At 51.3% G+C, this 27,597-nt stretch overlaps 1 protein-coding gene across 1 annotated transcript in view; it reads right to left on the bottom strand.

The window, feature by feature from the left end:
* The window catches only part of LOC136713661 (calmodulin-binding transcription activator 1), a 318,322-nt gene that overhangs the window by 7,586 nt on the left and 283,139 nt on the right, over window positions 1-27,597 (bottom strand). Inside the window, exons 12-19 of the mRNA XM_066690847.1 lie at window positions 5,642-5,799; window positions 5,021-5,217; window positions 3,184-3,262; window positions 2,526-2,868; window positions 1,876-2,411; window positions 1,242-1,420; window positions 868-1,111; window positions 3-74 (exon numbers count right to left, since the gene is read on the bottom strand). Of these exons, the coding sequence (XP_066546944.1) occupies window positions 3-74; window positions 868-1,111; window positions 1,242-1,420; window positions 1,876-2,411; window positions 2,526-2,868; window positions 3,184-3,262; window positions 5,021-5,217; window positions 5,642-5,799 (1,808 nt within the window). The remainder of the gene's footprint in view (window positions 1-2; window positions 75-867; window positions 1,112-1,241; window positions 1,421-1,875; window positions 2,412-2,525; window positions 2,869-3,183; window positions 3,263-5,020; window positions 5,218-5,641; window positions 5,800-27,597) is intronic.

Genomic DNA, 27,597 nt, shown 5'->3' with positions numbered 1-27,597 from the left:
ACCTGTTTGTACTTCCTGTAACAACGCTGAATGACTGCAGCTGCTACTTCCTGTTGTTCTCGTAATGGCCGGCCCTGTGGGCAGAGGAGGGAGGTCAGAGGTCAGTGTGTGAGCAGTAACACACAATCAGCGACTGTATGATACAGTTCATAACAGGAGGAGTGTTAATAACTCTTTCTGCGGCCGCTGTAATCCCCCTTTGATTTCCTCCCACTTCTTCTTTCTCCATTTCACTTCTGCTTTCCTGTCCCCCAGACGGGCCATAGACACAGTGCAGTCCAGCAGAGCTACACGTGCAGCTGTAAACTACATGTAAACATGTCAGAGCGGTGGTGTGAGGACAGGGGAGTGATCAGCAGCCGTGCGGAGATCGGAGGCAGACGAGCTCGGGCGGCTGACATTGGGAGCTGGGCAGGGCTGTCGTGGAAGTCATAGCGCCACGGATTTGGCGGACGGTCATTGGCGGGGGGGGGGGGGAACAGATGCCCGTGCACAGCAGAACAGTGTGAAACGAGCCGAGTTCATTAAATGGAGCCGCGGGTGTGTGTGTGGGGAGGCGGGGGGGGGATTTGAGGCAGCAGAAGACGGTTCGGGAGTCGGAGACGCTTCGATGGCAGGTTTGGTACAGGGAGGCAAGGGACAAGATCACTGTCAAGACGGAGAGACACAGCACAGCACACTGAGTGTGATCCTGGTGCTCTGATGCTGGGCCCCCGAGCAAGACCTGGGCTGTCCCGAATATGAGAATTGCAGCTGGGTATCTCGAATAAACTGTTTAAAGTCAACATCCCTCCTTTCACGCAGCCAAGCACACAATACGAAGACCAGAACCCTCGGTCATGGGGACGCAGACGACACGCGTGTCACCTTGTACTTGCGGAAGGCGGTCTGCACCAGCCGTGCCGCCTCGTACAGCTCCCTCTGCTCTGGGTCGGACAGGGTGAGCTGCGCCAGGTCCCGCTCCACCTTGCTGTTGGAGGCGCTCAGGAAGTCAGTCCAGTCAGCGGGCGAGGGCAGGCCGGGCTTGTCGAAGGGGCCCTCGCGCAGGGGGGACCCTGCCGGGCTCAGGCTGGGGTTGGAGGAGGGCGTCAGGGGCTCACTGTACAGGGACCTGGGGTGTGGGGGAAAAGAGAGCGAGAGATGCTCAGACTTTGTACATGCATCTGATTGATTTAACTGAATAACCCCCTCTTCTGCCCCCTGCTGGCCGGTGTGTCGGCTACCCGTCCTCCCCTCCTCACCGCAAGTGGATGAGACTGGGCAGGTGCTCCACGTCGCCCAGATAACTGGCCAGCCAGCTCATGGTGTTGCTGACCCCGGCGCTGTCCAGGGGCGTCGTCTCCACAGCCACGAAGTTCTCCCGCTTGATGCGCTCGGGCGTGGCCTCGATGATGTGCTCCGCCAGGGTCATCATGTTCACCTGCACACGGGAACACACACGCACACATGCACACACGCACGCAGCAGGCAGGAAAGGAGACACACACACACACAAAGAGATGATCAATTTGGAACAGCTCTATCGCACTGGACTTTCTCTCACACGTCCCCCGCTCACATTCATTGTTTTCTTCTGAAAGTCACCTCTAAATGGGCACTCGATGATAAAAATAAAATAAAATAAGATCATCTGCTCGGACTGGCCAATGACAGACATGCCTGCTAGAGCTGTTTCTCCCTTTCTCTGCCTCTCTCCCTCTCTGCCTCTCCAGGCAGTGACAGAGACAGATGGCAGGGGGGTCTGGCAGGGCTTCCAGGGGCCGTGTGAGCAGATCTACTTCACTCGGGGGACCCGGGGACAGAGGCGACACTAAGCTGCCGAGGTCTAGAGACACAGACCGACTTGATACAACACGAATGGCCAGTAGCCCGTACCTGCAGGTCGTCCATGTGTGTGAGGCAGTCCTGGTTCTCCAGGTCCTCCCTGTAGGACAGCAGCTCGGTGTCCACCATCTCCCTCTCGGACATCATCAGCATGCTCAGGGGCTCCCGCTGACGCAGCCGGCTGGCCAGCTTCTCCTTGCCCAGGTTGCTGCCACCCCCGCCGCCCTTCCTGCCCTGGGGTACAGTCTGCACCACGGGGCCCCCGAGGGCGGCGCCAGTGGCCGAGTACAGCTCCCTGGAGCTCCACTTGGGGCCTGCGCCTCCTCCACCCCCACCGAGTCCCCGGAAGGACCCGAGCTTGTGCTGGGACAGCCCCCCGCCGCCCTCCTCCAGGCCCTTCTCCGGGTGGGGGCTGCTGGCCAGCTTGTGGAGCTGCTGCTGCTCCAAGCTGAGCGGGACGGACATGGCCTTGTCGGGCCGGCCCTGGAAGAGCTCGGGGTTGGGCTTGTGTTTCTTGGCCAGGGGCAGGTCCCGCTGGCACTCACTGCTGTAGTAGCTGGACGGCTCCGACCGGGGTCTCCTCAGGTCTGGGGGACAACAGGATGAGTTAAAGAGCAGAGCAGAGCAGAGGGTGCCACTAACGCTGAAGAGCCACTGCAATCTGTATGTTTACACGATTAGTTGCCTGCCGGGGCACTGACCTGGATTGGGGTTGGTGGTGGTGCTGACGGCACCCCCAGCCTTCTGCCCGCCGGGCGTCGCCACTGTGTCGCTCCAGGCCACCATCCAGCTGTCGGGCGCGGGGGCGTCAGGGCCGGGGGAGAAGGACATGTGGGGTGTGGGGGGCAGCGTGGGGGGCGGCTGCTGCTGTTGCTGCTCCTCGCGCTGCAGCTGCTCAAGGCACTCAGCCAGCTTGGTGTGGCCTCGAGAGCGGGCGATGGACAGGGGCAGCCGGCCCAGGGAATCGGGGATGGCCAGCGCCCGTCGGTCCCACTTGTACAGCACCACGGCTGCCTCCGTGTGGCCCAGAGCGCACGCCCACATCTGCAGGGACACGGGGCGGGGCGCGGGGTTAACACAGCACAGCAGCACAGAGAGAGTGTTTGTCATTTGTTTTAATTAAGTAATGTCATAAATTTGTGCTATAATCAATCGTGAGTCGCAGGGTCTACCTGTACACTTCTATGTATCAATATCTAGCGCACTTCAGCACATCTCAGGGCCTGTGCAGAGTAGAGCACACGCCACGGCCCCGGGGCCCGACTGTAATGGCCCTTGCTCTGACGGAGGAGCGCAATGTTTCAGGAGCTCTGTCAGCTTGGGGAGGTCGGCCCGGTGGGAGAGGCAGTGAGGTCTTACCAGTGGGGTGCAGGAGAAGTGGTCCACGTTCAGAGGGTCAACCTCAAGCTCCAGGTCAATACTGTCGGCGTGCTTTGTGCTGCAGGGGCCAGAGAGACACAGTCAGACATAGAGACACAGTCAGACACACACAGACACACACACACAGAGTCAGACACACGCAGACAGACGTAGTGAAGACACAGAAACAGTATCACCACTCCCAGCTCTCCCCTGTATCTAACTCACAGACACAGTGCGTAGCGTACAAAACTGTCTGCTGTGCTGTGTGTTGTACGGTAGTGGTGACCGTATTAATAAAAGATGTAGCCCCAGGCTGAGATTACACATCTTCAGAGGAAGAGAACGGTTTTCGAAGGGTGGCACAAAAACGTTTCCGAACGCAGGTGCTTGTTAGTGTTGTGTTTGACACTGGGAAGATATTTTTTTATTTTTGTGCTCTACTGTGTGATGTTAACAACTTGTGAATGTTGCTGTTTAAAGTACTGGTATTGTGACCTAGATATAATTTAACCCTTCAAAATCATGAAAGGCATCGACCGCATCAAACCAGAGGAGCTTTTCCAGATCAGCAGGGACACACGGACCCGGGGACACAAATGGAAATTGGGCTTCAAGGCATTCAAGACAGAAAACAGGAGACACTTCTTCACACAGAGAGGCGTCACAATCTGAACAAACTCCCCAGCGATGTGGCTGAAGAGACAATGTGGGAACATTCAAAAACAGACTGGATAGGATTCTTGATCACTTAGTTATTAATGGACACCAAACGAGCATGATGGGGCGAATGGGCTCCTCTCGATTGGACACTGTCTTATGTTCTTATGGCAAACCTTTATCAAATTTATCAAATAGATGTCACCATTTCTGAAAAACACAGAGCTGCCCATTGAAGAACAGGGTTAAAAACACGTACGATCGGTCCCCCATCGTGCTCTGATTTCTGGCGTGAATTGAGCGTGTCTGAGCGAAGTCTCCGACAGACCGAATCAGACCAGCCGCGACGCAAATTACAATTTCCTCCCAGCTTGGCTTATTGAGGGCCGCCATCGCATCGCCCGTCCTAGGGGACGATTCGCTACGCCGCAGTGTTAAGAGGAGCTATTGCAAGAGCGCTGTGCTCTGCCCCTGGGATGCACTTATGAAGCAGTTTGCGTTCTGCCAAGTTTTTCACATATGCTGGCAAAACAAAAAGGGGGCCAACAAACTCCTGATGTTACAGAATCAGAAAGGGACATCTGAGCTGCCTGCAGGGACGCTCTCACACGCATCCTTCACATTTATGAGAAGCTTGACAACTTCTTTGAGCCATTTTCCTCTAAAGAAGTAGCAGATGTAAACGTAGTGTGGTGCTCAATATTTTATGAGTATTGCTCTCAGTGTGTCGGTGAAGCTTTGGGGGGCTGGATCTCCGTGCCGGTCTGGTGTGAATCCTTGCGTTGGACACCTTTTCTCCAGTCCACCTGCCTCTACTTCTTATATTCTGAGCTCAGGCTGTTCCGTGACAATGAGACACAGAAATGACAAACACATCTTGTTTGACAAGGTAACAGCCTACATCAGAGCTGCTTCCCTGGATATATTTCTAGGTGTGACACTGAAATCTCTTCTTCAAAGCGTAACACGGACTCTGTCAGTTTGGTGCAGCTCCTTAGGCGATGGCAATATCTTAATGGCGGATGATTATGCAGTGAATGAGAGGCGGGACAAGGGACACATATAACACGGGAATAGCCAGAGCTCTAGAAAAGGTCTGTGTTTCAACTCGGGGATAGCCAGCGTGTGTCTGTGCGATTCTGTGTCTAGATGTGCTCAGGGTCTCGCCCGTCCTCACCGCCACTTGATGAGCGTCTGGATGAGCGTGGCGTAGCCCTGGGCGGCCGCCAGGTGCAGCAGGGTCATGCCCCGGAAGGTCTTGGAGTGGATGAGGTGCTTGGACTTGGCCCAGCAAGCGCGGCTCATCATCTTCTCACACACCACCACGACCCGGCTCTCGAAGGAGCTGCCCGCCTGGCCCTGCCCTGACACGCACTGAGGGAGAGAGAGAGATACGGAGACAGAGAGAGAGAGCGAGAGAGAGAGGACAGAGTCAGCGCTGCAGTGCCAGAGTAGCACAACACTCGCAAACACATCAACAATCCTACAGAGCCCCGTTTTACTCCAGCCCACCTTTCAGCTCCTTCCTTGGCGAGATTAACACAGAGTAAACAGCTGATTTCTCAGGCATGGTCACGGGTGCAGTGCCGGAGTGACGCGGGTTCTGGTCTCAGTGGGGTGAGGGTCCGGCGGGACCAGATACAGCGAGACTCGAGCCCACAGAGCATCAGCCTGCCTCTGTCCCTGCTCCCTCATTACTCAGTCGATGCTGTTTTTCTTTCTGCTCAATGCAGGTGATCCGTCCCCCTGCAGTGCCGTACCTGAGATTAACCCATAGCACGCCCCCGGATTGCCATACCTGTGTCTGGCTGGTGTTGCCCCCGTTGCCCCCTCCTCCGCCTCCTCCTCCGCCCCCGGCCGCTCCTCCGGCCCCCTGCTGGTGGTGGCTAGACATCTCGGCCATCCGTCGCTCCATCTGCTCCAGCCGCTCCAGAATGGACATCCTGAACTGGTTATCTGAGACACAGCGGGGGACGGTGAATGCCAACGATCAGCCAACCTGTCCCACATTTATATATTTCAATATAATAATAATAATAATAATATAATATAAACATTTTGTGTGCGTGTGTGTGGTGGTGGGGGGGAGGTTCTTAATAAAGGCCCCCATCTGGAGATAGCTGACCACCACTGTTTCAGCAATGGATGGAACAAGGTCCATCTTTGCCCATCCCAGCACCTCTAGATCCAGAACACACACTTGGGCACAAGGCAGGCTGTTAGCAGATCCTCAATAGGCCCCTGTTGTGTCTGGAGTGGATACAGGGTGAGCAAATCGCTGACCAAGTCTGTCTCTCGACCCGGCGAAGCCTGTGCATACACGACATCCAGTCAAAGTCTAGCATCGGTTAATAGTGTGACCACACAGAGGACACATATTGAGCGCAGGGCGGGTTCCGTCGGTGAAGCTGTTATTGGCGTCAGTCAGGAGATGAGTGCTACCAAAACACGCGTGCCCTGATACATGCACAGACCATGAATCGCAAGGACACACACAGGGCAAGACAGGAGAGGAGGGGAGGAGACAGGACAGGAGAGGAGAGGACAAGACAGGAGAGGACTATGGAGACTATGGGGAGGATGAGACAGGACAGCAGAGGAGTGGATGAGACAGGAGAGGACTATGGAGAGGATGAGACAGGAGAGGAGAGGAGAGCATGAGACAGGAAAGGACTATGGAGAGGATGAGACAGGACAGGACTATGGAGACGACAGGACAGTAGAGCAAAGGATGAGAAAGGACAGGACTATGGAGAGGATGAGACAGGACAGGACAGGAGAGGTGAGGATGAGACAGGAAAGGACTATGGAGAGGATGAGACAGGAGAGGAGAGGAGAGGACAGGACAGGACAGGACGCCTCTCGTGGTCAGGCGGGGAGCGGGGCGCGCTGCAGCAGCACGTTGGACCGCATTGGCATCTCTGCTAGGTGCTGGGAGGCCGTTGCTGTGGCAACTGGCTCCTCAGCGGTAGCTAAGCGACAGGAGCGTGTGCGTGTGGCTCTCAGAACATCAGCCCATCGATGCATGGGAAACAGCGGACGCCAAGACAAAACACAGAGAGGGAGAGAGAGGGGGGGACTGGTGGGGTGGGGGGGCGAGGAACAAGAGACCGACACAGAACGGAGACACTCCGGTCTCTCTTTGAACATCTAATCTAAAGCTCCTACAATGTCTGAGCCTGTTTTTGGTGGTGAAATAAACACACAGCAAAGGGAAATGCGCACATCAAAAATCTTAGAAGGTGCTGGGTTAAAAAAAAAGCCAAGAGTAAACAAAACAAAAAAAGTGTGAGTACTACTCTGTGCTGCTCTGCTGAAATAATCACGGCAATGTCATGAATCTGGGGGAGAAACGCAATGTAGCAAGAGCTGGTGTTGACACAGTGCTGCCCAGTCCGGGGCCCGACGGACTGCAGGGTCTTCATCACTCCACCTGAGCTCTCAGTGACATCATCCCATTAATTATGGACTCGATCTAGATTAGCACTGCCTGTCTGTCACCGAGGATTTCACATTCCCTATAAACGCTGCAGGGAAGAGCTCTGCAGGACCAGGAGAGAGCATCGACGCAGTACTGTGTCAACTTCCACATCGGCTCAGACGCCATTCCTACACAAGAGCTACATCGAGAGAAGAATAACTATCTAATAAAGACAGGAAGGATCACCTGATCTCTGGTCACAGATCAGCACTGACCACGCATTAGGGAAATAATCAGGCGAGGCTCTGACTGGAACCGGCTCTATCCCCCCCCCCACACACACACAGCAATCGATCGTCTCACACAGTCGGACTGAATTCCCAAACATGCAGCCCTGTGCCGCCCGTCTGTCGCTGAGCAGGGAGACGCTGTTGGCAAGAGACTCCCGAGCCGTTAGCAGCCCAACAACTGCGTGGAAGCCCAGAGTACGTGTCACCCACAACATAACATTTTATATACAGAGAGAGAGGGAGATATATACGATCATCCCACCGGGCTTCTCTCCTCGACAGGTCAGATGATAAATTGCTCAACAGCATCTTCGCAAAGAGATACAAATAATCACATCTGAAGAGGGCTGAGAATGAAGAAGCGCCGGGACGGGATGCCCTCTCCATACAACGTCACCAGACAAGAAGAGGAATCGGGTGGCGAACGGGACAAGAGGCGCATGCTGTACGACCTGGAGGGGGACGCAGTAAGAGAAACCGAAACGAAAGACTGGGGCTACAAGTGGAGTGACCCGGAGACGCTTCCTCAGAACAGAGCGCACTGCAGGGAGTCATTCATGGATGGAGAAAGGGGTAACTAAAGGTTCAGAATCTCTTCGTGCTTTCGTACTTTACGCTCCGAGACTGATTTTGTCTCTACAGCGCTGGCAGTGAAGCGATGAAACCAGTCTGTAGCGACGGTTGGCGTACAGCGTGCCAAACGTGGCCGCTTCACTCCGATTCATGAGCGATCCTACGCTGTGCCCGTATGAAGGACAGCGTCTGTCTCGTCCAAAAAATAACTCCAGCTCACAGGTGCGCTGGTCCTGTGACTCCTCTGCGCTCAAACACACTGCAAAAAGCTCCCAACCCCATCAAACTCAGTTCTGACAGAAATCAATCAATCCATCCACATAAAACGCATAGATAGACACGGGCGGGAGGTCAGGGATCTCTAAACATCATCAGTTCTCCTGTGAGGAAAGACATTCGGACAATTCAACAGCTAGAGTCTCGGACTGGCGGGGAGGGGGGTGCGTGGGGTCGTAGAGGTCGCTGCATTGTGGTCAGTGTGGTGTGTGTGTGTGTGTGTGTGTGTGAGAGGGTGGCAGGCCAGCGCTGGAGCAGCAGTTCTGACATGTCTTTGTTCAGACAGTGCTGCAGTGTGCTGCAGTGCAGATGATGTCATCTCCACCTGCTGCTGCCTCTCTCTCTCTCTCCCTCTCTCTCTCTCTCTCTCGCTCAGAATGCGGCGCACGTACACTGCAGAGAGAGAGGGAGGGAGGGAGGGAGGGAGGGAGGCAGGAGCCGACCACGACTAAACAGCACTACAACAACACGCTGACATCACCAGCGCACCCCACACCCTTGTCCCTCTACTCTCACCCCCCGTCTGTTACTACACAACTGCTACTACTAAACACGCACACGCAACCCCCACACGCACGACTCCTGTGCCGCTTTAATTCATGATTCTCCGACTCCTCTCCAATTCAATTCCAGTGCCGAATAACAAAAGACAAGAAACGACACATCGCGGATCTCGTTTCTTGTGTCTGTTTCCGTGTGGGTGAAAGAGCCTCGATGTCCGAGTTGGTGGGATGCTGCCACGGTGTTATTTCAGTCCAGGAATTTAATGTGTGAAAACCTCACAGATTAAAATCAGAGAAAGCTACTGGGGACATGGACGTATGCAGCTGGTCAAAATACGCACACACACCAACACAGAGCCCCCTGACAATACTGACACTGGACAAACAGGTCCTAAACGCACACATTTCACACTGTCCCCCGAGAGGCAGGCGTACAGCGCACACTGCCTGACAAAACACTCATCTCTCCCGTAGCAAATCAATTAAACAGTCTCTATCACACAGGCTGAGCACAGAACCATAGGAAAATGAGAACCACTTCAGAAAGTGTCCAATGTTGTGGCAGTCCAGCCGCCATGCTCATATAAATGCAGCTGGAAAAATACTTTGTGTTGGCCTCCCTTTTGTGTGGTTGCATTGAGTCTCTGTTTGGCAGACCACGTGTGGAGCCTAGGCTCACTGTGGCTTGTGCTGAGACTGCCCGGCTCTGCAGCACAAAGAGGCAACACACAAGAGCCCGAACCGTGCTTGTGAACATGCAGAGCACACCTGCCCCACGCGAGGGTGTCTCAGCCCTGGCCCAGATCGCTCCGACAGGGTGGCTGCGTTTTTAATACTGATCGAGCACACACTTTTAGATTTACCTCTGAAGGGACGTCTCTGCTCTTGACAGCTGCCACAAGGCACTGCCCATGTTAACGCCACAGCAAGGCACTTGGTCTTGGCTAACAGAGAGCAGGCAGCCCCAGGCACGAACCGCACTCTGCTTTAAACACGGCACGGCAAGAGCCAGGTTGACATCCCTGGAGCGGAGCGTGGGCCTGCAGGGTTTGGGTGCTCAGTCACTGCTGTCTTTTTTGGGTCATGTTTTTAAAGCTACATCGGTGCTTTAAACAGCAGTCAGACTCTGTTTATAGTTTTTTGCTGATACACAAACAACAACAAATAAAATACACATGGCTTGTGGATGGAAGGGCAACACAAATATCCAAGAAGATAACTGGTCCATAAATGTGTTACAGTGGGGCTCATTGGGATCCATTGCTGGGGCAGCTATGTACACTTCTTGTAAGTCTAAACATCTTTGTTCCTTACTTATGCTCTGTCTTTTATAGCTCAACCAAATGTTCAGTCATTGCTGTTCGAAAAACATAATTTTTGGCAAGTGTTCCCCAGCATCTAAACAACTGCACTACAGCACACAGGCCTCCTGCACACATGTACACAACAGATCAGCACAGATCAGCTGCTACATACAAAAGACAATCGCACATCTGTCTCTGTGGGCTAGCGCTTTTCCAGTGCCATCCCCCCGGGGGCTCCTCTCAGCCAGAGCGGGCTTCACAGCGGCCTGTAAAAGCTTTCCTGTCCATGAAGATGAGATGTGTGCGAGCAGACAACATCACGACCCCGTTCAGCAGCTCCGCGAGTCGCTCACGATCACCCTGACAGAGAGATGGATTTGCGGCGAGTGGACTGGGCCGCTGCGCGGGATGGACTTTAGAGATGACAAGAGCATTTACGGAACAGTTGGGCTGCTAAAGGCTCCCCTGAGAGACAGTGCATTAACGGGATGGCAGCCCGTGGGTTTCAGAAAGTGTTTGTATGCCCGGGGTGCATCGCAGGAGCCGTCCTGAGCAAGAGCAGGTCGACATCCACTCTCACACAACAGCCACTTACTGCCACAACAATACACCCGTCAGTGGGATGGGTTTATAGCAGATCTGTGGCCCTGCGGTACAACGAGGCCATCCAATATCAGGCATGAAATGGAGCACACCTTAACACAGCAGTGTCTGGCCACTTGGCCTTCTGCAGCTTGCCTGACATAAGTACACAACAAAGGAAGCTATGTGCTGAAGAAGAAACAGAAATGACTTTGGGTGGGGGTTGCTTGTTCTAATATGGCAGAGCTGTGTAAGAGTCTATTGATAGGCCTTTTATGGTAATAAGGACGGGCATTTTTGCCGGAGGAAGCTGGTCTGTGACGGCCCTGGCCTGGAACCGGGTTTCCCAGCGAGGGAGGGTAATAAGAGCGACTATGTGTGACTATAAAATGCCTGTGTCTCAATGTCCTAAAATAAGCACAAGCCTGGCGGGCAGCCAGAGGCGCTGGCACCGGAGCTGAGAAGATACATAATTACTGCCCTGGGACGGCCTATTAACGAGCCGCTGCCAACCTCTTAAAGGTCCTCCAAACTTTCATTAAAACATGACGACTGATGTGGGAGACGTCCGGTCTGTCTCCACGTCCCACGGCGCTCGTGCACAGAGTCCCAGCGCTTGGGATCGCAATTCAGAGCGCGTTATAGCCAGGCAGACGAGACTCCCTACAAACTGCGGTTTCGAGTGTCTGGTGAAGAGCTGGGATTATTTCTGCTGTCGCTTCCGTTCTCATACGGAGGTCTAACTGTGGACGGAGGGGCAAGACACATGGGCTTCCACTCAGCGGATTGCACATTCAGACAAAAAAAAAGTGCTCTTCAACATGCAGACTATTTTATTTTCCTTAGATAAATATTAAATGACTAACGTTCGATCTAGGGAATCTGTGCCTCTAGTGCACAGACAAGGAAACTCTCCAGTCACGCAGTTCAAGTTGACCCGCTTCCTTCTAGACTCAGCTGGGATGAAGTTCAAAGAGAAACCAAACAGACAAAAGAGACCAAAAGCTTTCTCTCATCTCTTACCTTTACTTATCAGCTTTTTAAATTAGTTCAAAAAGTTCATAAGAAAACGGCCACAGAGAGACAGGAACAATTCCACCTGATAATACAGCCAAGTCAAGAGTCCACTGTTATTCCAGCATCAGTACAACTCCTGGATCAGAACTGCAGCCCAGAAAGAAAGATGTTTAAGAATAATCAAGGCCCTGATAATGAAGACTCCCATCAAAGCTACTATTCGTGGTCCTGCACATTTATCCTTCCTCCTCTTGTACTGGATGACAATAGAGTTGGTGAGCTCTTAAATCTCTCAGTGCTTAAACACAGAAGCGTAGAAATACACGACGGGAGCCCCTCCTTCATCCTGGATTGACCTTATAAACCTCTGGCTCATATCAATACAACCAATACGTAGACCAGAGCAGGGGAAAGCCAGACAGGTTAGGATTAATTTGACCTTGTTGGACGCCAGCCAGCTCGGGAGAGTCATTTCCATTTCAAAAGCGTGACTCGGGAGGTGCAGCGGAGGAGTCTCGGAGAGGGCCTTCCCCGGCACAAGCCAGCGTCTCCAGACGACAGGAGCAGGAGGTGTTCTGCACGAGCCCTCGGACTCTCTCACAGCCAATGAACGAGACGATGTAATGACAGCGCTGTCTGGACTCAGGCCGAGCGATAACTCACCGCCGAGTCCGACAGTCGTTCTTTTTCTTGTTAAGCAGACGGGCTGATTTATTGGAGAAGGGGAAAATACACATCTTTGACTCCAGACGCTGGCAAAGAGACTGATGATCTTTCCAGGTTGTGTCTTGGCGTCCGAGCTGGAGTGGAGGCCTGCTAGATGTTGAATCGTTGGCTCAACCCTGCATCCTATCCCATGGAGAGCCACCCCCATCGTGCCACACGTTGAGGAGAAAACAAATATAAAAACACTATATACCCGTGTTCTGGGCTTGTAAGCTTTGAAGGAGAGTTGGGCGCTAAATATGCATTTGATTATCTATAACCTCCGAGAAAGAAACAAGCAGCTTCACTAATCATCCCAGCTAATTGGCCTGGCTGATCATTTGCATTTCTTAATCAATTTGTGTTTATTTTTGACAGCAAACCGGGGCTTAAAAAACTCTATTCAACAGCCATCAATTAAGCCGTGTTTAATATGCAATGTCAATTAAGAGGCAAAGGGAGTCAGCGTGCTCTCGCCGTCTTCGTTTCCCCACGAGTCCGAGGCCGGCAACCTTATGGATTGAAAGCGGCTTCTGTGAGGGATCCGTCGTCGCTCCAGCCCCGGATCTCTCTCCTCGGAGATTCGGGAAGTGCGCCTGTAGGAATCACCGAGGACTCCAGCCCCCCAAATAGCGCGGGGTTCGCTCTTTTTTTATTTCTCCAGCAATCCAGCAGGATTGAATGTAGGGAACGGCATGAATGGCTTTGGCTTGCAGACAATCACCTCATTAACACCTGAACTAGATCTGTGTGATTCTCTCTCTCTCTGTATCATCATCAAAGGCTCATTAAGCTAAGGAGCAAAAAAACACACACAAAAACTAAAACAACTGACTGCAATCAATAGCTTTCTGTTTGCTTTCATTAAGAAGCTGCACCGGTTAGAAGCGAGGCAGCTTGAAGCGTGGAAGCTGAAAATGGGGAATGCTACATCGACGCACTCTGACACTCCTACACTACACTGCCTGCCACCGGCGAGGAGAGAGAGGGTCTTTCCGACCCCTTGGCTGTGTGCTGTCCAGAGTCTCGTCTCTCAGCTGCTGCTCTCCTGTCACCGCTATCTATCCCACTGCTCATGAGCACTGAAGAAAAAAAAACAGATAGTCCATACGAAATGTGCTATTCAGGTAAGGTAAGGACCTTCCTAACGCATACGTATTTTCAGACCCCATGCCAGGTCACGCTGAGCCGCTGTGACAAACGAATAAGCTACAACACCAAGCACAAAAAGGAGACACCCACACATCTGAACATCAGAGCTGGGCCTTGTGTAACTTGAAAGCGAATCGGGGAGAACTCCGGTTCTGGGTTTTAATGCCGTTCCGGGGGATTCCACGGCCGGTACCGACACAGATGAATACGTCTCTTACTGGTTTCTACGCTTTGCTTCCAAGTTGACGACTCTGACCCAGTTACAATTCTCTTCATCTTTTCTTTTTTTCCCACGATGAAAAATGACGCTCAGACAAGGAGCGCGACGGACTCAACCTGCAGATTAGAAGTGGAGGAAGTCATCCGTCACACCGGAGCGCCGAGCTCGGCCCCCTGAGCCTCAGTCACAACGTCTTTAACTGCTAATCCATCAGGGGACCGGCCACAGCGCCTGTCCGGCCCCACGGTCTCCTGCAGGAGGAAGCCACGACTCTGAGACGCCACCAGAAACCTGATGTGGAGAGGGGAGCCCAGCGCGGGAAACTCACTCGGCTGCGGCAGCTCAGTCACGTCAGCGTACGTGGAGGGAATGGGAAGCCAGAGTCTGTCCGACTGCGAAGCATTTAGACGTCTCTTCTTTAGGGCAGATATAATATTCACAGATATTGAAACATCTCCCTACGTTAATCCACAAACTCATCAAGAGGTCTTTATTTATTCCAATAGGAGTATGTAGTTGCTGATGTTTATGTTTACGAACAAACATTATATATGATAGTCACTTTTCCATCTCACTGTCGTTGCATTTTTTTTGTACTTTCAAGGAACCGAGGAAGAACTTCTTTCTTCATAAAGCAAGAAGCCTGTGTCACACAGAAAAGTGCCTTCATGAGTCAGGTTTATAATATTCACACGCACAGAGTTTCAGAGTTTGAGCTCAATTCGGGAATCTCATGCGTCACATCTACTAGAGACGGCTCTATCGGGTTGTATTTCCTCATCACAAGCCTGGGTTTAAACAGCGTTGCTTTAAACACACCGACTCCAGAACGTCAGTTTTACAGAAGCAAAGTGTTGCTGTCACGATTTGACACTGATCGGCATTGCAGGGACATCAATGGGAAGAGAAATAGAGGTTCTGTTGTGATGAAACCAGCTACAATATTGTGTAATCAAAGCAGGCAATGTCTGACCACAGGTTTTAATTGAGGTAAGCATGTGTATTTGTGTGTGTGTGTATAGAGTAGAAAAACACACTTATTGTGATGTACATAGACAGGTAAATAAGATTCGTATATTCTTGATCTTTTCCCTTGTTCTTGATGTTGATTTTATATATTTAAAAACACCTAAATAGTTACTAATTTTGCAGAACAAATCAAAGTTAGCTTGTGTAGTGTGGACGGTAAAGTATTCCTCCGGCTGCTGGCTTGTGGCCATTGACTCATTTCAAAAGCCTATCACAGATGATGAATAATTATCAGAAGAACACGTTTAATCCATGAAATATGGGAGCAGAGCCACCGTGCAATTGTTGAGCCGCTCGAGGTCTCTCCTGGGCTGTTTGATTGCACTGTGACTGGTCAACACCTAAATCAGAGTCACATGGACTTCCAGGGCCACAGGCCAACAGATTTACGGGTCTCTCTAAATCCTCAGCAGTTTCACAGCCGGGAAGAGGCAAACGGTGCTTTGTTTGAGCTGATAATCAGTTCAGTAATGACAAAACAAAGACCGTTCGGCCCCCGAGGACAGGAGTCATGTCCCTCTGCTCTGCTTTTAACTAGTCTCTACAACACCCCGGCCTCGTTGCATTTCGCTCTTCGTTCCTGAGCGCGAGAATGAAAGTTGCACTCTCTGGGTCAGTGTGTTGGCAGGCTTTCACTGACACATCACCTGCTGTGCAACGTCTGACTGTGAACAAAGCATCTCCCTTTAATACTTTGGCATAACTGTAGGTGTTTTCATGAATACGTACAAAACGATGACTTCTGCGACGGCTTCGGCTACAGCATCTCTGAGACAGCAGCCCAAATTAGCGCCAGAGAGACGGGGTGGAGACAATGCAACAGGAGTGCCAGCAGCTCGACAAGGCTTCTATTCAGGAAACTGACATTGTATACGTCTGTGCAGGATCACTCAAGTGAACCAGGTTAACAGTGAGAATGGATACCTCAGACGACCCTTTTAAAAGATTCCTACCAACCGCTCTTCACACGGTAATTATTTGCCATGTACGGGGGGAGAGCTGAAAGTTTTTTCCACATGAACTGGTTCTTGGTATGAGAGCTATGTACAGCGAGTGAGTTTGTGTCTAAAGATATACACTCCTCACTGGAACGAGATCCAACAGACACAGCCGATGAGAACGGCAACAACTGCGAGTTTCATCCGTGTTTTTAGTTTTCACTACACTGTTTGCTTCGCCATCGTTCAAGTTTAAGTACTGTAAAATATGCGTCTGTGAATCAATATTGTATTTGTTTTGTGGGCTGGTGAAAGCATTCACTACACAATTCGAATCTGGGCTGTCAGTGGAGCTGCTGCCTGCAATTTGGAGACTCGGCTCGGTGTGACTCAGTTCAGATTAATCGTTCCCGTTAAAAGGCTTTCTGAAAAGACTAAACTGCCTGGGAGGAAATTACATACAGAGGAATACCTGCGCTCCTCAGGCTAAATCACTTAATGCTTCCCAAATGGGTTGCAGTGGTTCGCTCGGCCCTTATTGGTTTCCCAGTGCACTTCCTGGCAATCAGCTCAGAGATGCGACTCTCTGGGTACTGTTGCTGGAGCAGTGGCTGTTGGCACTACGGCTCGCTGATTGGATTCGGCTCAGAGGGGGAGAGGTGAATTAAAATTGGGGGAGGACAGAACAAACCACTCTGTTTGTACTCTCCCCCCAGGAAGTCACAAGTGTGTAAACTATTTGAGTACATTTAGGTAACGCGGAAAATTCCCAATTCAACACACAGGCCAGGCCAGTGTGAGAAAATCCTGGGTGTCATCGATACATGAGGAGGGTGTCATTGAAGCACGCTGGAAACATCTGGGTTTCAGATTGAAACCTGTCATTTGAAATATTCCCGGAGGTCACACACAGCCTGGAACGGTTTGTTCATGCGGCTTCACACAAATCGACCTTCAAATTCTATAACCGGCACACAGACAAGGCCACACAAACACAGAGCCCTGCCGTATAACAATGAGCGGCCTAGGCACCGAGACAAAACACCGAGCACAAAAAGGAGGCAGGCGCAATTTGTACTCAATGTGACCCGTGCAGTGGCAGCTGCAGACAGATGTGCGATAGCGTGATATTTGTACCAACGGTGCGGGAGTACGGACATTATTTCTGCGTGGTGCTCGTTTTAACACAATGGGGCAAACAAGCACTTCTCTCAGCCACCGCTCTTGCCAGCTGTTCTGAGCCGGGGGCTCCGCGCTTGAGCGGCAATGTTTCCGTTCCACGAGATCCTATCTCACCAATTGGCCTTGACAGACAAGCATGGAGAGATACACCTGAAACCTCTCCTGTGAGTCACAGGCTGCCGGCCCGACTGACTGCGCCGCCCAATCTGCTCCCATTACGATAACGAGACTGGCAGCCCTTCAGTCCTGCTCAGTCAAGCTCACGCATTGCTACACACACACACACACACACACACACACACTCTCCCAACATGCACATTATGTGTTTTCTGCTTCAATTTTACGCCGTTGACAAAAATGTGCTAATTGACACGTGCAGGAAGCTCTAGTTTCAGACAGATAACATCGAGGGTCTGTGCCCGTCCTATTAAAACCATGGCAGATATGATTGGATAAATACACCAAAATATAACGTTCTATAAAGAAAACTTAAAAGCCTTAATTTAATTTTTCTTTCTTCCTAACACACTCAGGCACTTTGATTCTTTTGTAACCTGAAACACATCACATAAACTCATTGATTCACTCAAAAGTTTGCTGCTCTGAGGGAAGTAAAAACTCCACATTCCCCTGGAACAAGCCAAGATAAACAGCCAAACAGCGGTCAGTTTATTTTCTCTCTTTCATTTCTTTCTAAACCAAATACATTAAACATGGATTAAATTCTGCGTTCACACATGACCTTAAGAGATGACAGACAGACACTTCACTGCCCTGTAAGACTGTCCCCGGGTTTTCAGTGTGATTCAGTACTGGACTCCTTCATCTACTGAGATGTCCTTACACCAACAGAACGAGAGACACAGCTAAGTGACTTTGGGAGGGTATAGCACAGGGCTGGCCAGCTGTGGTAATGGAGAGCATTTACAAGTCACCCTTAAATCGATGACTTCAAAAGACTGTCAGCGATTTAATTTTGGACCACTTACACATCTGGTTTGTTAAAGTGAGAAATTCAGAGATCATTTGTGGAATTTGTGTACTCTCCCAACTTCCTAAACTGATCATAAGAAAACTCCCTAAATTCCCGAAATTGATTGCATTTGTACCATATCTGCAGAAATGGATGATTTGAGGTTACCCAGAAAACCTGCTTAATTGTGGTTCCCTGGGACACTGTATTGTAACTGTCAGTAAGGAGGTTTACATTATAAGATAAGTATAAAACTGATTTATTATTATTGTCATTTGTAATATTAGACTAATTCTGAAATTGTTTGTGATTGATTGACCAATATTCAATTAGACAGGGAAAGCTGTTTTTAAGACTACAAACATGTATGACAGTGTTCCTATTATCGCACAGTATTTGAGAACAAAACACAGTAAAATGTTCAATTGTGTTAGCTGCTTTGTTAACATTCAGAATGAAGACAAAGGGGGCATGTATAGCTCTCCTTTTAACATTACAACACGGTCAGTCTGAGTAGGGGTAGACTGGCCATAGCTTTCCTTGGGTAAATCAGTGCCACCCTTGGGTGGCGAGGACGCCTGATTGGCGCCACTTGCTCGGGTCCACGGTGTCGCTGTCCACAGCAGCGGTGCTGAAACCGCCCGCAGCGCCGCTCTGTCTGCGGAGGAGCGCAAACGTAGCCGGGCTGGTCGCTCACTTCCTCGGCCTTTATTAAGCTCCATATTGATCATGTTCGTTGATCTTTACACGTCGCTGCAGTGCATGTCTTGTTTACTTATTAACTTCCCCAGCCCTCCAGAATTGCAATAAACACGCAGCACAGGCAGGAGGGCAGCAACAAGTCTGGTGTCTCGGTGAGCTGGAGGTATTTTAAGCTCCCATTCCCGGCCGGTGAATAGAGTATTATATATAGAGCCGCAGCTGGACGGGCTGAGTGTTGACGCTGATAAGTCTCGTCTGAGCAGAAATAGCGCGGAATTCAGGCTGAACTTGTGCGCTGAGAGACACCATATGTCGGTGAAATGAATAATCAGAGTGCGCTGTGAAGGCTGGCTCCACGGGAACTCTTATCTAATGACCCGGGGCAATACCGCAGCAGGAACTTTCCACACCACATTTATACAGGTCGGGAGGATATTTTTTGCAAAACAGCAGGTGCGGTTGTCTTCCTCCCCACTCTTTCCCATCAATAGCTACTCTTCTCTCAGAGACAAACTCCACCGACGGCACAACGCGAACCGAGACCCGTCCCGCTGCCGCTTCCCCACGCCGGGGTCAGTCCGCCGATAGCCGAGGGCTGCGGGTCAGGCACGGGGTCCGGTCCGGCCAGAAACCACGCAAGACCGTGCAGCTCCCGGGGGGGGGTCTCGCATCGAGCGCGAGTCTGAACGCAACCGCCGAGACTCGGTGAGGGGGGGCAGCACCACACAATTAAGACAAAGGAGTTTCTCTGGTTTTCACAGCAGCCTGAAAACCCCCAGACCGACTCTCTCAGATCCGACAGGACGGCAGAAAGAAATCAAGCAACTTCCCGCGAGTGAAGGCGAGGACGCATCGTGATAATCAGGACACCTGAGAGCGACTGCCATTGTCGGCGTGATTCGTGCTGAAAGATACAGTGCGATCGCGGATGATGTCTAACGTGGTGCAGGACTGATCAGATCAGCTGTAGCAAATGCATGTAGTGTGACTGAAACTGACTGAGACTGAGAGGATAATAAACACATATAAATAAATACATGGCACTAGTCAGCCTGTGGAGCTGCACATTGGAGGCAGTGTGCTTAGTTGGATGAAAAAGCATTGTTAATAATAATATCACTTCCTCACACTAGTACAACACAAACAGAACACACAGCACAGCACTGCCACGGACACGACACAGCACACGCACAGCAACACACCACGTCCCCACAAAGTCCCCAAACTCCTGCTCGACTGCACAGCCCGCTGCCGCCGTCTCCGCAAGCAAACTCGGGGAGTGCTGAGCAACTTTGTGCCCCTGAGGTCCCCGCAGCTCTCCCAGCCCCGCACACCCGCACACCCGCACAACAGCCATCTGACCTGCGAGCGCACTCTCCATGGACACAGCCCCCCGCGCCTGCACTCTGCCTCCCCGGTCTTTAGGCACCGCAGGCGGCATCCCTCGGCATGCTGACAGAAAGCCCCCTCGGCCGCCTCTGTCACTCTCACACAATCTCTCTCTCGCTCTTTTTCTTTTCTTTTCTTTCTTGTTGTTGCTGCTGTCGGAGGGGTGAGACAAACTATTTTGTTTCCACTTCCCTCTTTGTTGTTCGCAGAAGCCGCGCACTGTCGGACTCAACAACAATAGAACAAAGTGCAAGAGCGAGGAGGAGAGAGAGAGAGAGAGAGAGGGAGATAAAGCCCCCCTCACTACTCTCTCCCTCCCTCTTTCTCTCCCCTCCCTCTCTCTCTCTCTCTCTCCCCCCCTCCGAGCCTGCAGTAAAAAAAGAAAGACTCCGCACGTGCCGCAGGTAAACACACGCGCGCGGCCCCCCCGCCGTCACGCGCCGGTGGAATGTCGGCGTCTCTCTGATGTTCGCCCCCCCAGTCACGCCGCTTACGCCACGGTGCGCCCCGGTACCAGGGGAGGACACCCCGCATGCATCTCACTGGGGTTTGGACGGGCTGGTCTCCCCGCTCATGGATGTGCATCACCACAGCCTGCGCTCCCGCCCCGTCCCGTCCCGTCCCCACCCCGCCTCTCGCAAGAGACAGACGGGAAGCGGCGCGTCGTCCTGCCCTCCCCATGCACAACTCCTCCAGGCTTGTCTAGCCCGACTTCCCTCTTGCATTGCTTTACAAAACCCGCCCCCAGTTCTTCCCCGGAATCGTGTCCTCTATTTCTCAATTTTTATTATGTCTTCCCCCCCGTCTCTGTGCTCTTCCGTACGATGACAGGGGAGCCGCTGAAACCTGGGAGGGGCCTCTCTCCTCTCCTGCCCCCCCCCGGGTCTGTGCATTAACACCGGGCGGCTGTGCGCGTCCGCCGCGGCTCCACTGACACGGCGCTGGGGCTGCTCTGCTACTCTGTTACCGCCGCCTGCTTTTGTCCAGCCCGTGTCTCCGTACCTGCAATGCTGCAGAGAAGCCGCCCCCCCTCTCTGCATTATGACAAATCAAGGCAGGCAGCGGTGCCATTAGCACATCACAGCCCCCTCCCCGGGCCGGCCGGAGGAGCGAGGAGCGGGGACTGAAATAGAGCTGCGGCCATGTCAGAATAAAAGACCCGGGCTGTGGGAGGACACCGACACACGCAGCCGCCGGGACCGTCCCCGGAGCCCGAAAACCAGCCGAGAAGCGTCATACGCAGTGGAGACCCGCATCCTGCCCCCACACGCATGAGCATGCAACGAGCGACAAGCGCCTGTGTTCAAACACAATCAAGGCATCTTTAACATGCGCCGCTAATTATCAAAACGCTGCGCCCTTAATGAGCCGATCATTCGCGTCAAAGAGGAGACGCGTCCGTCTGGAGAGTCAGTGCCGCAGTTTTATTAATGGGAGTGAGGAGGGCTTTATTTTGATGTGCTGCCATATCAGACTTCATTCATGATTTCCTCAGCGCAGGCAGTGCGAGGGTTTTACTCGTCTTTTACACAACAGTTGAAATACACGGATTAATGTGGCTTTTACGAATTTAATGCATGCTGGGTTTTCATTCAAAGCAACCTGTTTGCATTTTACAATAAGTTTAATTGTTAAAACTGCACAAAAGCATCCCTTCTCCCTGTGCTCCAGTTCCTTTTGTTTTTCATCTATATTCATGTCTAAAAAAACATGCTGATGTGATGTGTATATCACACTCGAACATTCCAGTCATGTATGTTCAGCGGTTATATTTGTTTTGTAAAATCACTCTAATGCTCACAACGCCGTCCACCTAAAAACATATTCTCTCTCTTGTTGAACAGATATGCTGGCTTCACAATTTTGTCTGACATTCTTGTCTCTCTCTTTTCTTTGTCTGATCGCTGTGGTTTAGCGTGGCTCGCTGTGTTGCTACATTGTCCAGAAATGCATTGCATTGTGTGAGCAATCAATCAAAAGACTCTTCCGAAATGGCATCGATGGGGCTTTGGCTGTGGGTCGTGTTTGTGCAGAAACGCTGTGGACTGATGGGCTCGGCGGTGAAGCACATGGGAAGGACATTCCTCAGTGTCTTGAAACGTGATCTTTCCCACTTGTTGACAGAAACACGGGAAATATAAACGATGCCGCATCATTTCCGAACTGTGAGCAGCCGCTTCACAATGTCAGGAACAGCAATCTGCACACCGGTGACTTACAAACAGACTTCACAGCATGGCAGCCCAATTTACAGTGCAGACTCTGACGTCTGGGGAACAAATGCTTCGCTCTCAGGTCTGGCGTGATTGTGGCCCTCACTGTGGGGGCCCAGACGTCTCCAGACAAATGGAAAGTGATGTCACATTTCTCCCCGCAGGTGCAATCTGGCCTTGGAGTGGAGCGAGGCATTTTGATAAATGTCAGGGCTGAGGTGGAGAGGAGGCAGGGGGCTGTTTATCCCTTCGAAACACATTAGGATCAAATTCCTGGGACACAAACATCACCCATTAAGGTAGCCTCCTACACTGCAGGCAGCCCCCCATCCATCCATGAGAGAGAGAGAGAGAGAGAGAGAGAGAGGAAAAAAATGTCTGTAACTATACAGCTCTGGAAAAAATAGAGAGAGAGAGACCACTGCATATTTTTCTTAAATCAGCATCTCTACATGCATGGCAGCCATTCCATTCCAGTGTCTGTTGAATTCCAACACAGGCACACATCTTCTACTGAATGAGCTACTGATTAAGTGATCACCTGAACCAAATCTTATTTAACGAGGAAAAGTATAAAAACCACTGCTGTGGTCATCACTGTCCTCTTGCAATAGGACCAGCTGGATGGCAAGAAGAGTGCTAGTAGAACCACGAAAGTATTTGGAATCAAAAAATAACTTGATCATGCTAAAAGAGTTGGAAAGGAAAGTTGTGAGTGAGGAAAAGAAGGGTTCAATTCTGGCTTTACTGGCAGAGGGATACAGTGAGCGTCGGGTTGCTTCCATCCTTACAATTTCAAAGATGGTGGTTCATAAGAACAAGGTCAAGCAGCAGACATTGGGGACAACAGAGCTACAGACCAGCAGAGGGCGAAAACGACTCTCCACTGACCAGGATGACCACCAACTCATTCGAATGTCACTCAACAACCGTAGGATGACATTGACTGACCGACAAAAAGAACGGCAAACGGCAGCTGGGGTGAAGTGCACGGCGAGGACAGTTTGAAACAGGCTCCTAGGGGCAGAGCTGAAGTCGTGCAAAGCTAGAAAAAAGACCTTCATCAATGAGAGGCAAAGAAGAGCCATACTGAGGTTTGCAAAAGACCATAAGGATTGGACTGTGAGGACTGGAGTAAGGTCATCTTCTCTGATGAGTCCAGTTTTCAGCTTTGCCCAACACCTGGTCATCTAATGGTTAGACGGAGACCTGGAGAGGCCAACAAGCCACAGTGTCTCGCACCCACTGTGAAATTTGGTGGAGGATCGGTGATGATCTGGAGGTACTTCAGCAAGGTTGAAATCGGGCAAATTTGTCTTTGTGAAGGACGCATGAATCAAGCCACGTAGAAGGTTGTCCATGAAGAAACCTTCTGCTCTGACAATGTTCCTCAACTCTGAGGATTGGTTTTTCGAGCAGGACAATGCTCCATGCCACACAGCCGGGTCAATCAAGGTGTGGATGGAGGACCACCAGATCAAGACCTTGTCATGGCCAGCCCAATCTCCAGACCTGAACCCCATTGAAAACCTTTGGAATGTGATGAAGAGGAAGATGGATGGTCACAAGCCATCAAACAAAGCCGAGCTGCTCGAATTTTTGTGCCAGGAGTGGCATAAAGTCACCCAACATCAGTGTGAAAGACTGGTGGAGAGCACGCCAAGACGCATGAGAGCTGTGATTGAAAATTAGGGTTATCCCACCAAATATTGATTTCTGAACTCTTCCTAAGTTAAAACATTAGTATTGTGTTGTTAAAAAATGAATATTAACTTATTTTCTTTGCATTATTGGAGGTCTGACAACACTGCATCTTTTTTGTAATTTTGACCAGTTGTCATTTTCTGCAAATAAATGCTCTAAATTACAATATTATTATTTGGAATTTGGGAGAAATGTTGTCAGTAGTTTATAGAATAAAACAAAAATGTTCATTTTACCGAAACACATACCTGTAAATAGTGAAACCAGAGAAACTGATCATTTTGCAGTGGTCTCACCGGATGTATTGTTCTCCATTGCCCTGTTCTTGAGCACTGGACCTGTATGTCAGTACTTTTGAAACACTCATGCCAATAAAGCTATTTTTAATTGAACTGAAACAAAAGAGAGAGAGAGAGAGAGAGCTGGCTATGGCATGGCACCAACTCTGGCCTCTAGGCCCGGGTTCGACTCCACACAGAAGAAAAAGACAGATCCCAGTGGCCACTGACTGAGCCCCCCACCAATCAGATTCCTCCCGGCGTGTCTGAGACGACCAATAGGATCAGCCAGCGTCACATTGGATAACCTCCCCAGAAAGTAAGACTCGAGGCTTGAGCTTCGTCAGAAGAGAGACAGAGACACAATGGAGGTCTGTTCTCATGTGACGGGGCTCCTGATGTCCGAGGATGTTCTGGTGACGTAACCTCGCTCTGAACATGGTAGAGATAACAAACTGCCCACTGCCCTTCTCAGATGGAATAGGACGCCCTTCACCCATAAACGGATGGATAGAAATACTAGTATTTATTTAATTTTCTCTGTATACCTTACTTCACCGTGTAATATCAGTGTTGGGAGTGGACCATGAAAAGCTCGGACCTAATAGCTTTCTTCAGCCAAGTGCGAGTAATAGAGCTGACAGTGTGGTTCTGCTCAGAGCCGACACGCGGCGCTGGGGGGGTTCAATTTCAGAGCTTGGCTGAGATCGGCACCAGGACGTCCCACACAGGACACCGGAGAGCGACGGACAAACGGGAGGAAAACAGCCTTTTCAACCCAGGCTTTTGGAAATCACTGTCTCCCTTTAATCCCCACAATCCTCCTTTTGTTTCCCCGGGACCAGGATACCACACTCGACATGGCGGTTCCTCAGAAGCCGCCGCCGCCGAAGGCAAGACGGTGATCCGTTCGACTCGACGCCCCCCTTCCCCGCCAGCCCGGACACACGCGTGGGAGTGGCCCCGGGAGAGCGGCTCCGGCCCCCGTGTTGCGCCGCTGTGTGCCGAGAGCCCACAATCACTCTGTCTTCCTCCCTCCAGGGCCTCTGCATTGCAGCTGTCCCTTTCCCCTGCTACTAGCGTTGCCCTAGTTTATCCTGTCAATGTACACTGCAGCAACAACCCCCCCACCTCCTCCCTACTACTACAACCACCAAGAAACAACACGAGCCGACAGCCAGCGCTCTCTCTCCTCCCCTCCCTCCCTCCATCCCTCAGGCAGGAGGCAGGATCCTCTCTCTCTCTCTCATGCCCTTTCACAGTAACCCCATCAGCCCGGTCTAGCCAGGGCCCATTCACAGCAGCGCCATATGTTCAGATAAACACCCGGTAATTAGCTTTGAATCCATTTTCAAACAGAAATACTCCTGTTCAGGACTCACCAATTCCCCAATCGTCGGTCTTCTCCCTTAATTACACATCGGCATCTTATTCTGTCATTTGTTTTCCTTTCCCACTCGGTACCGATCAATAACAACAAGAAAACCTCCTCAGACTGGGTGGCGTACCGACGTCCCCCCGGTGCGTCTTGCTCTGGGCTCTAATCGGGAGTGTCGTGGTGTTTTTGGACACACAGTGAGACATGATGACATGTGTCTGGCGCTGTGCTCATGAGATTAAATCCTATTCCTTCCTGATCCCCTCCTCGGCGTTATCCTACACTGTGGAATCAGCCCGTGCGAAATGTACTCGAGAAGGAGGCTCCCCAATCCGAGACACCTCTCTGTGACCGTTTGGCATGGCAGGAATGCACTGATTAAAACAGCAGTGAGAGGCAGGACACCTGATCTGACATCTGTCGGGGTGTGAGGAGGTTCTCGTGCTCCGAGCAATAACGGTCAGTCGGACTGTGTGACCGTGTCAACCTTGTGGGTGACATTAGTAGGACAGCCCTGTAGTCACTGCTGTTACAGAGTCGTGACAAGAGTCCCTTCCCTCGCTCCCGACCGCTTCAGCGCACAATCCACGCAACGCTACGGATAAACTGTTATCCCTGGTGTGGCGCAGAGATTGCTGTATCATATTCTGTGTCAGTTCAGTTAAACCTCTACAGTAGGTAACATCTGCACTATATGACATTTTACAATCAAGGCGTCTGCCAAATCAATACAAATAATAATAACAACACAGTTCTGTGGCTCAGAGGCTCAGAGCTGGGATTGTGGTTCCCGGTTAAATCCCTCTCAGCGGATCGAGCGCGGAGATTACGGCCAGACACTCATGTTATGCTCCCCATATGCTCGGATGTTTTTAAACTGCTTTCCCCCGCGCAGATCCTGTGTGATGCCGCGCGCTAAAAGGGGCTCAGTGGATTTCTCCTTTTGTCTGTTTGTTACTTTATGGACAGATTAACCCACAAGCCGGGATCATCCCGACCTGCGGCCGCGCTCTGAGGTGAGGGCGACCTCACCGCGTCTGACTGAACCGATCGGTGGCGAGCAGGGCAGAGCTCGGTGCGAGGGGCTGGGCCTGCTCCCGTCCGCCTGCTCCGAGTCCAGCTGCTCAGAGGACAGAGAGCAGACTCTCTCCAACTCCATATAGCGCCTTTCAGAGCAACAGGACCCGTACTTGTTCAGCTCAGACGCAGCCCGCTCCATATGTCTTTACACGGGTCGTGTTTTGTATCAGGTGTGGAGTAAACGCTGTAGTGGACAGGCTGTCGGCCCACTGTTGTCTAGAATATCACAACTACAAAGTACACATACGGTACTATAGCACTGCTGAGGGCTTGTTACGTCACTGTACCTGCATGTTCAACACTGGGACTTAGCAAGACACAGCGCTGTTCTTTTCACTTCACATGCCACCATTCTAGGTCTTTGTATGTTTTTCCTGTCACCCGACCCACGATTCAAGATTGAAGTGGCCTGTTTAACACCTGACAGCAGCCATTGGCGCTTTTCCACCGACAAGGAGCCGGTGGCAGTGCAGAGCTGGTGCCTAATCAGGAACCGTTCCACGCTTTTCCACCGCAAAAAAATGGTTCTTGGCCGGCAGGGAGCTGCCTTTTCGGGCACCAAAAACTTGCTGGTCTGGAACCAAGGAACCCATGATGTCAGGGGCCGGGGGGCGGGTAAAGTCGTCTCCACAGAAAGTGATTTGCTGGAGTTCAGCCGCCATGTTTAAAATGTCGGCAGAGACGCGCCAGTGAGGAGAGTTTATAAAAAATGAGCGAAATCAGCAGCGAACAGCGGTCTGTCAGAGACACTACAGTAACAATATGTCTCACAGGTCAATAACTAGTTAGTTGTTGGCAAATGACAGCAATGAGAGACGACCGAGCGCAGCTTCCGTGACAGGAAA

Source organism: Amia ocellicauda, chromosome 18 (assembly GCF_036373705.1).
Source record: "Amia ocellicauda isolate fAmiCal2 chromosome 18, fAmiCal2.hap1, whole genome shotgun sequence".
Taxonomy (NCBI): Eukaryota; Metazoa; Chordata; class Actinopteri; order Amiiformes; family Amiidae; genus Amia; species Amia ocellicauda.
The sequence above is the reverse complement of the archived record's forward strand: the minus strand, read 5'-3'. Positions and strand labels throughout refer to the sequence as shown.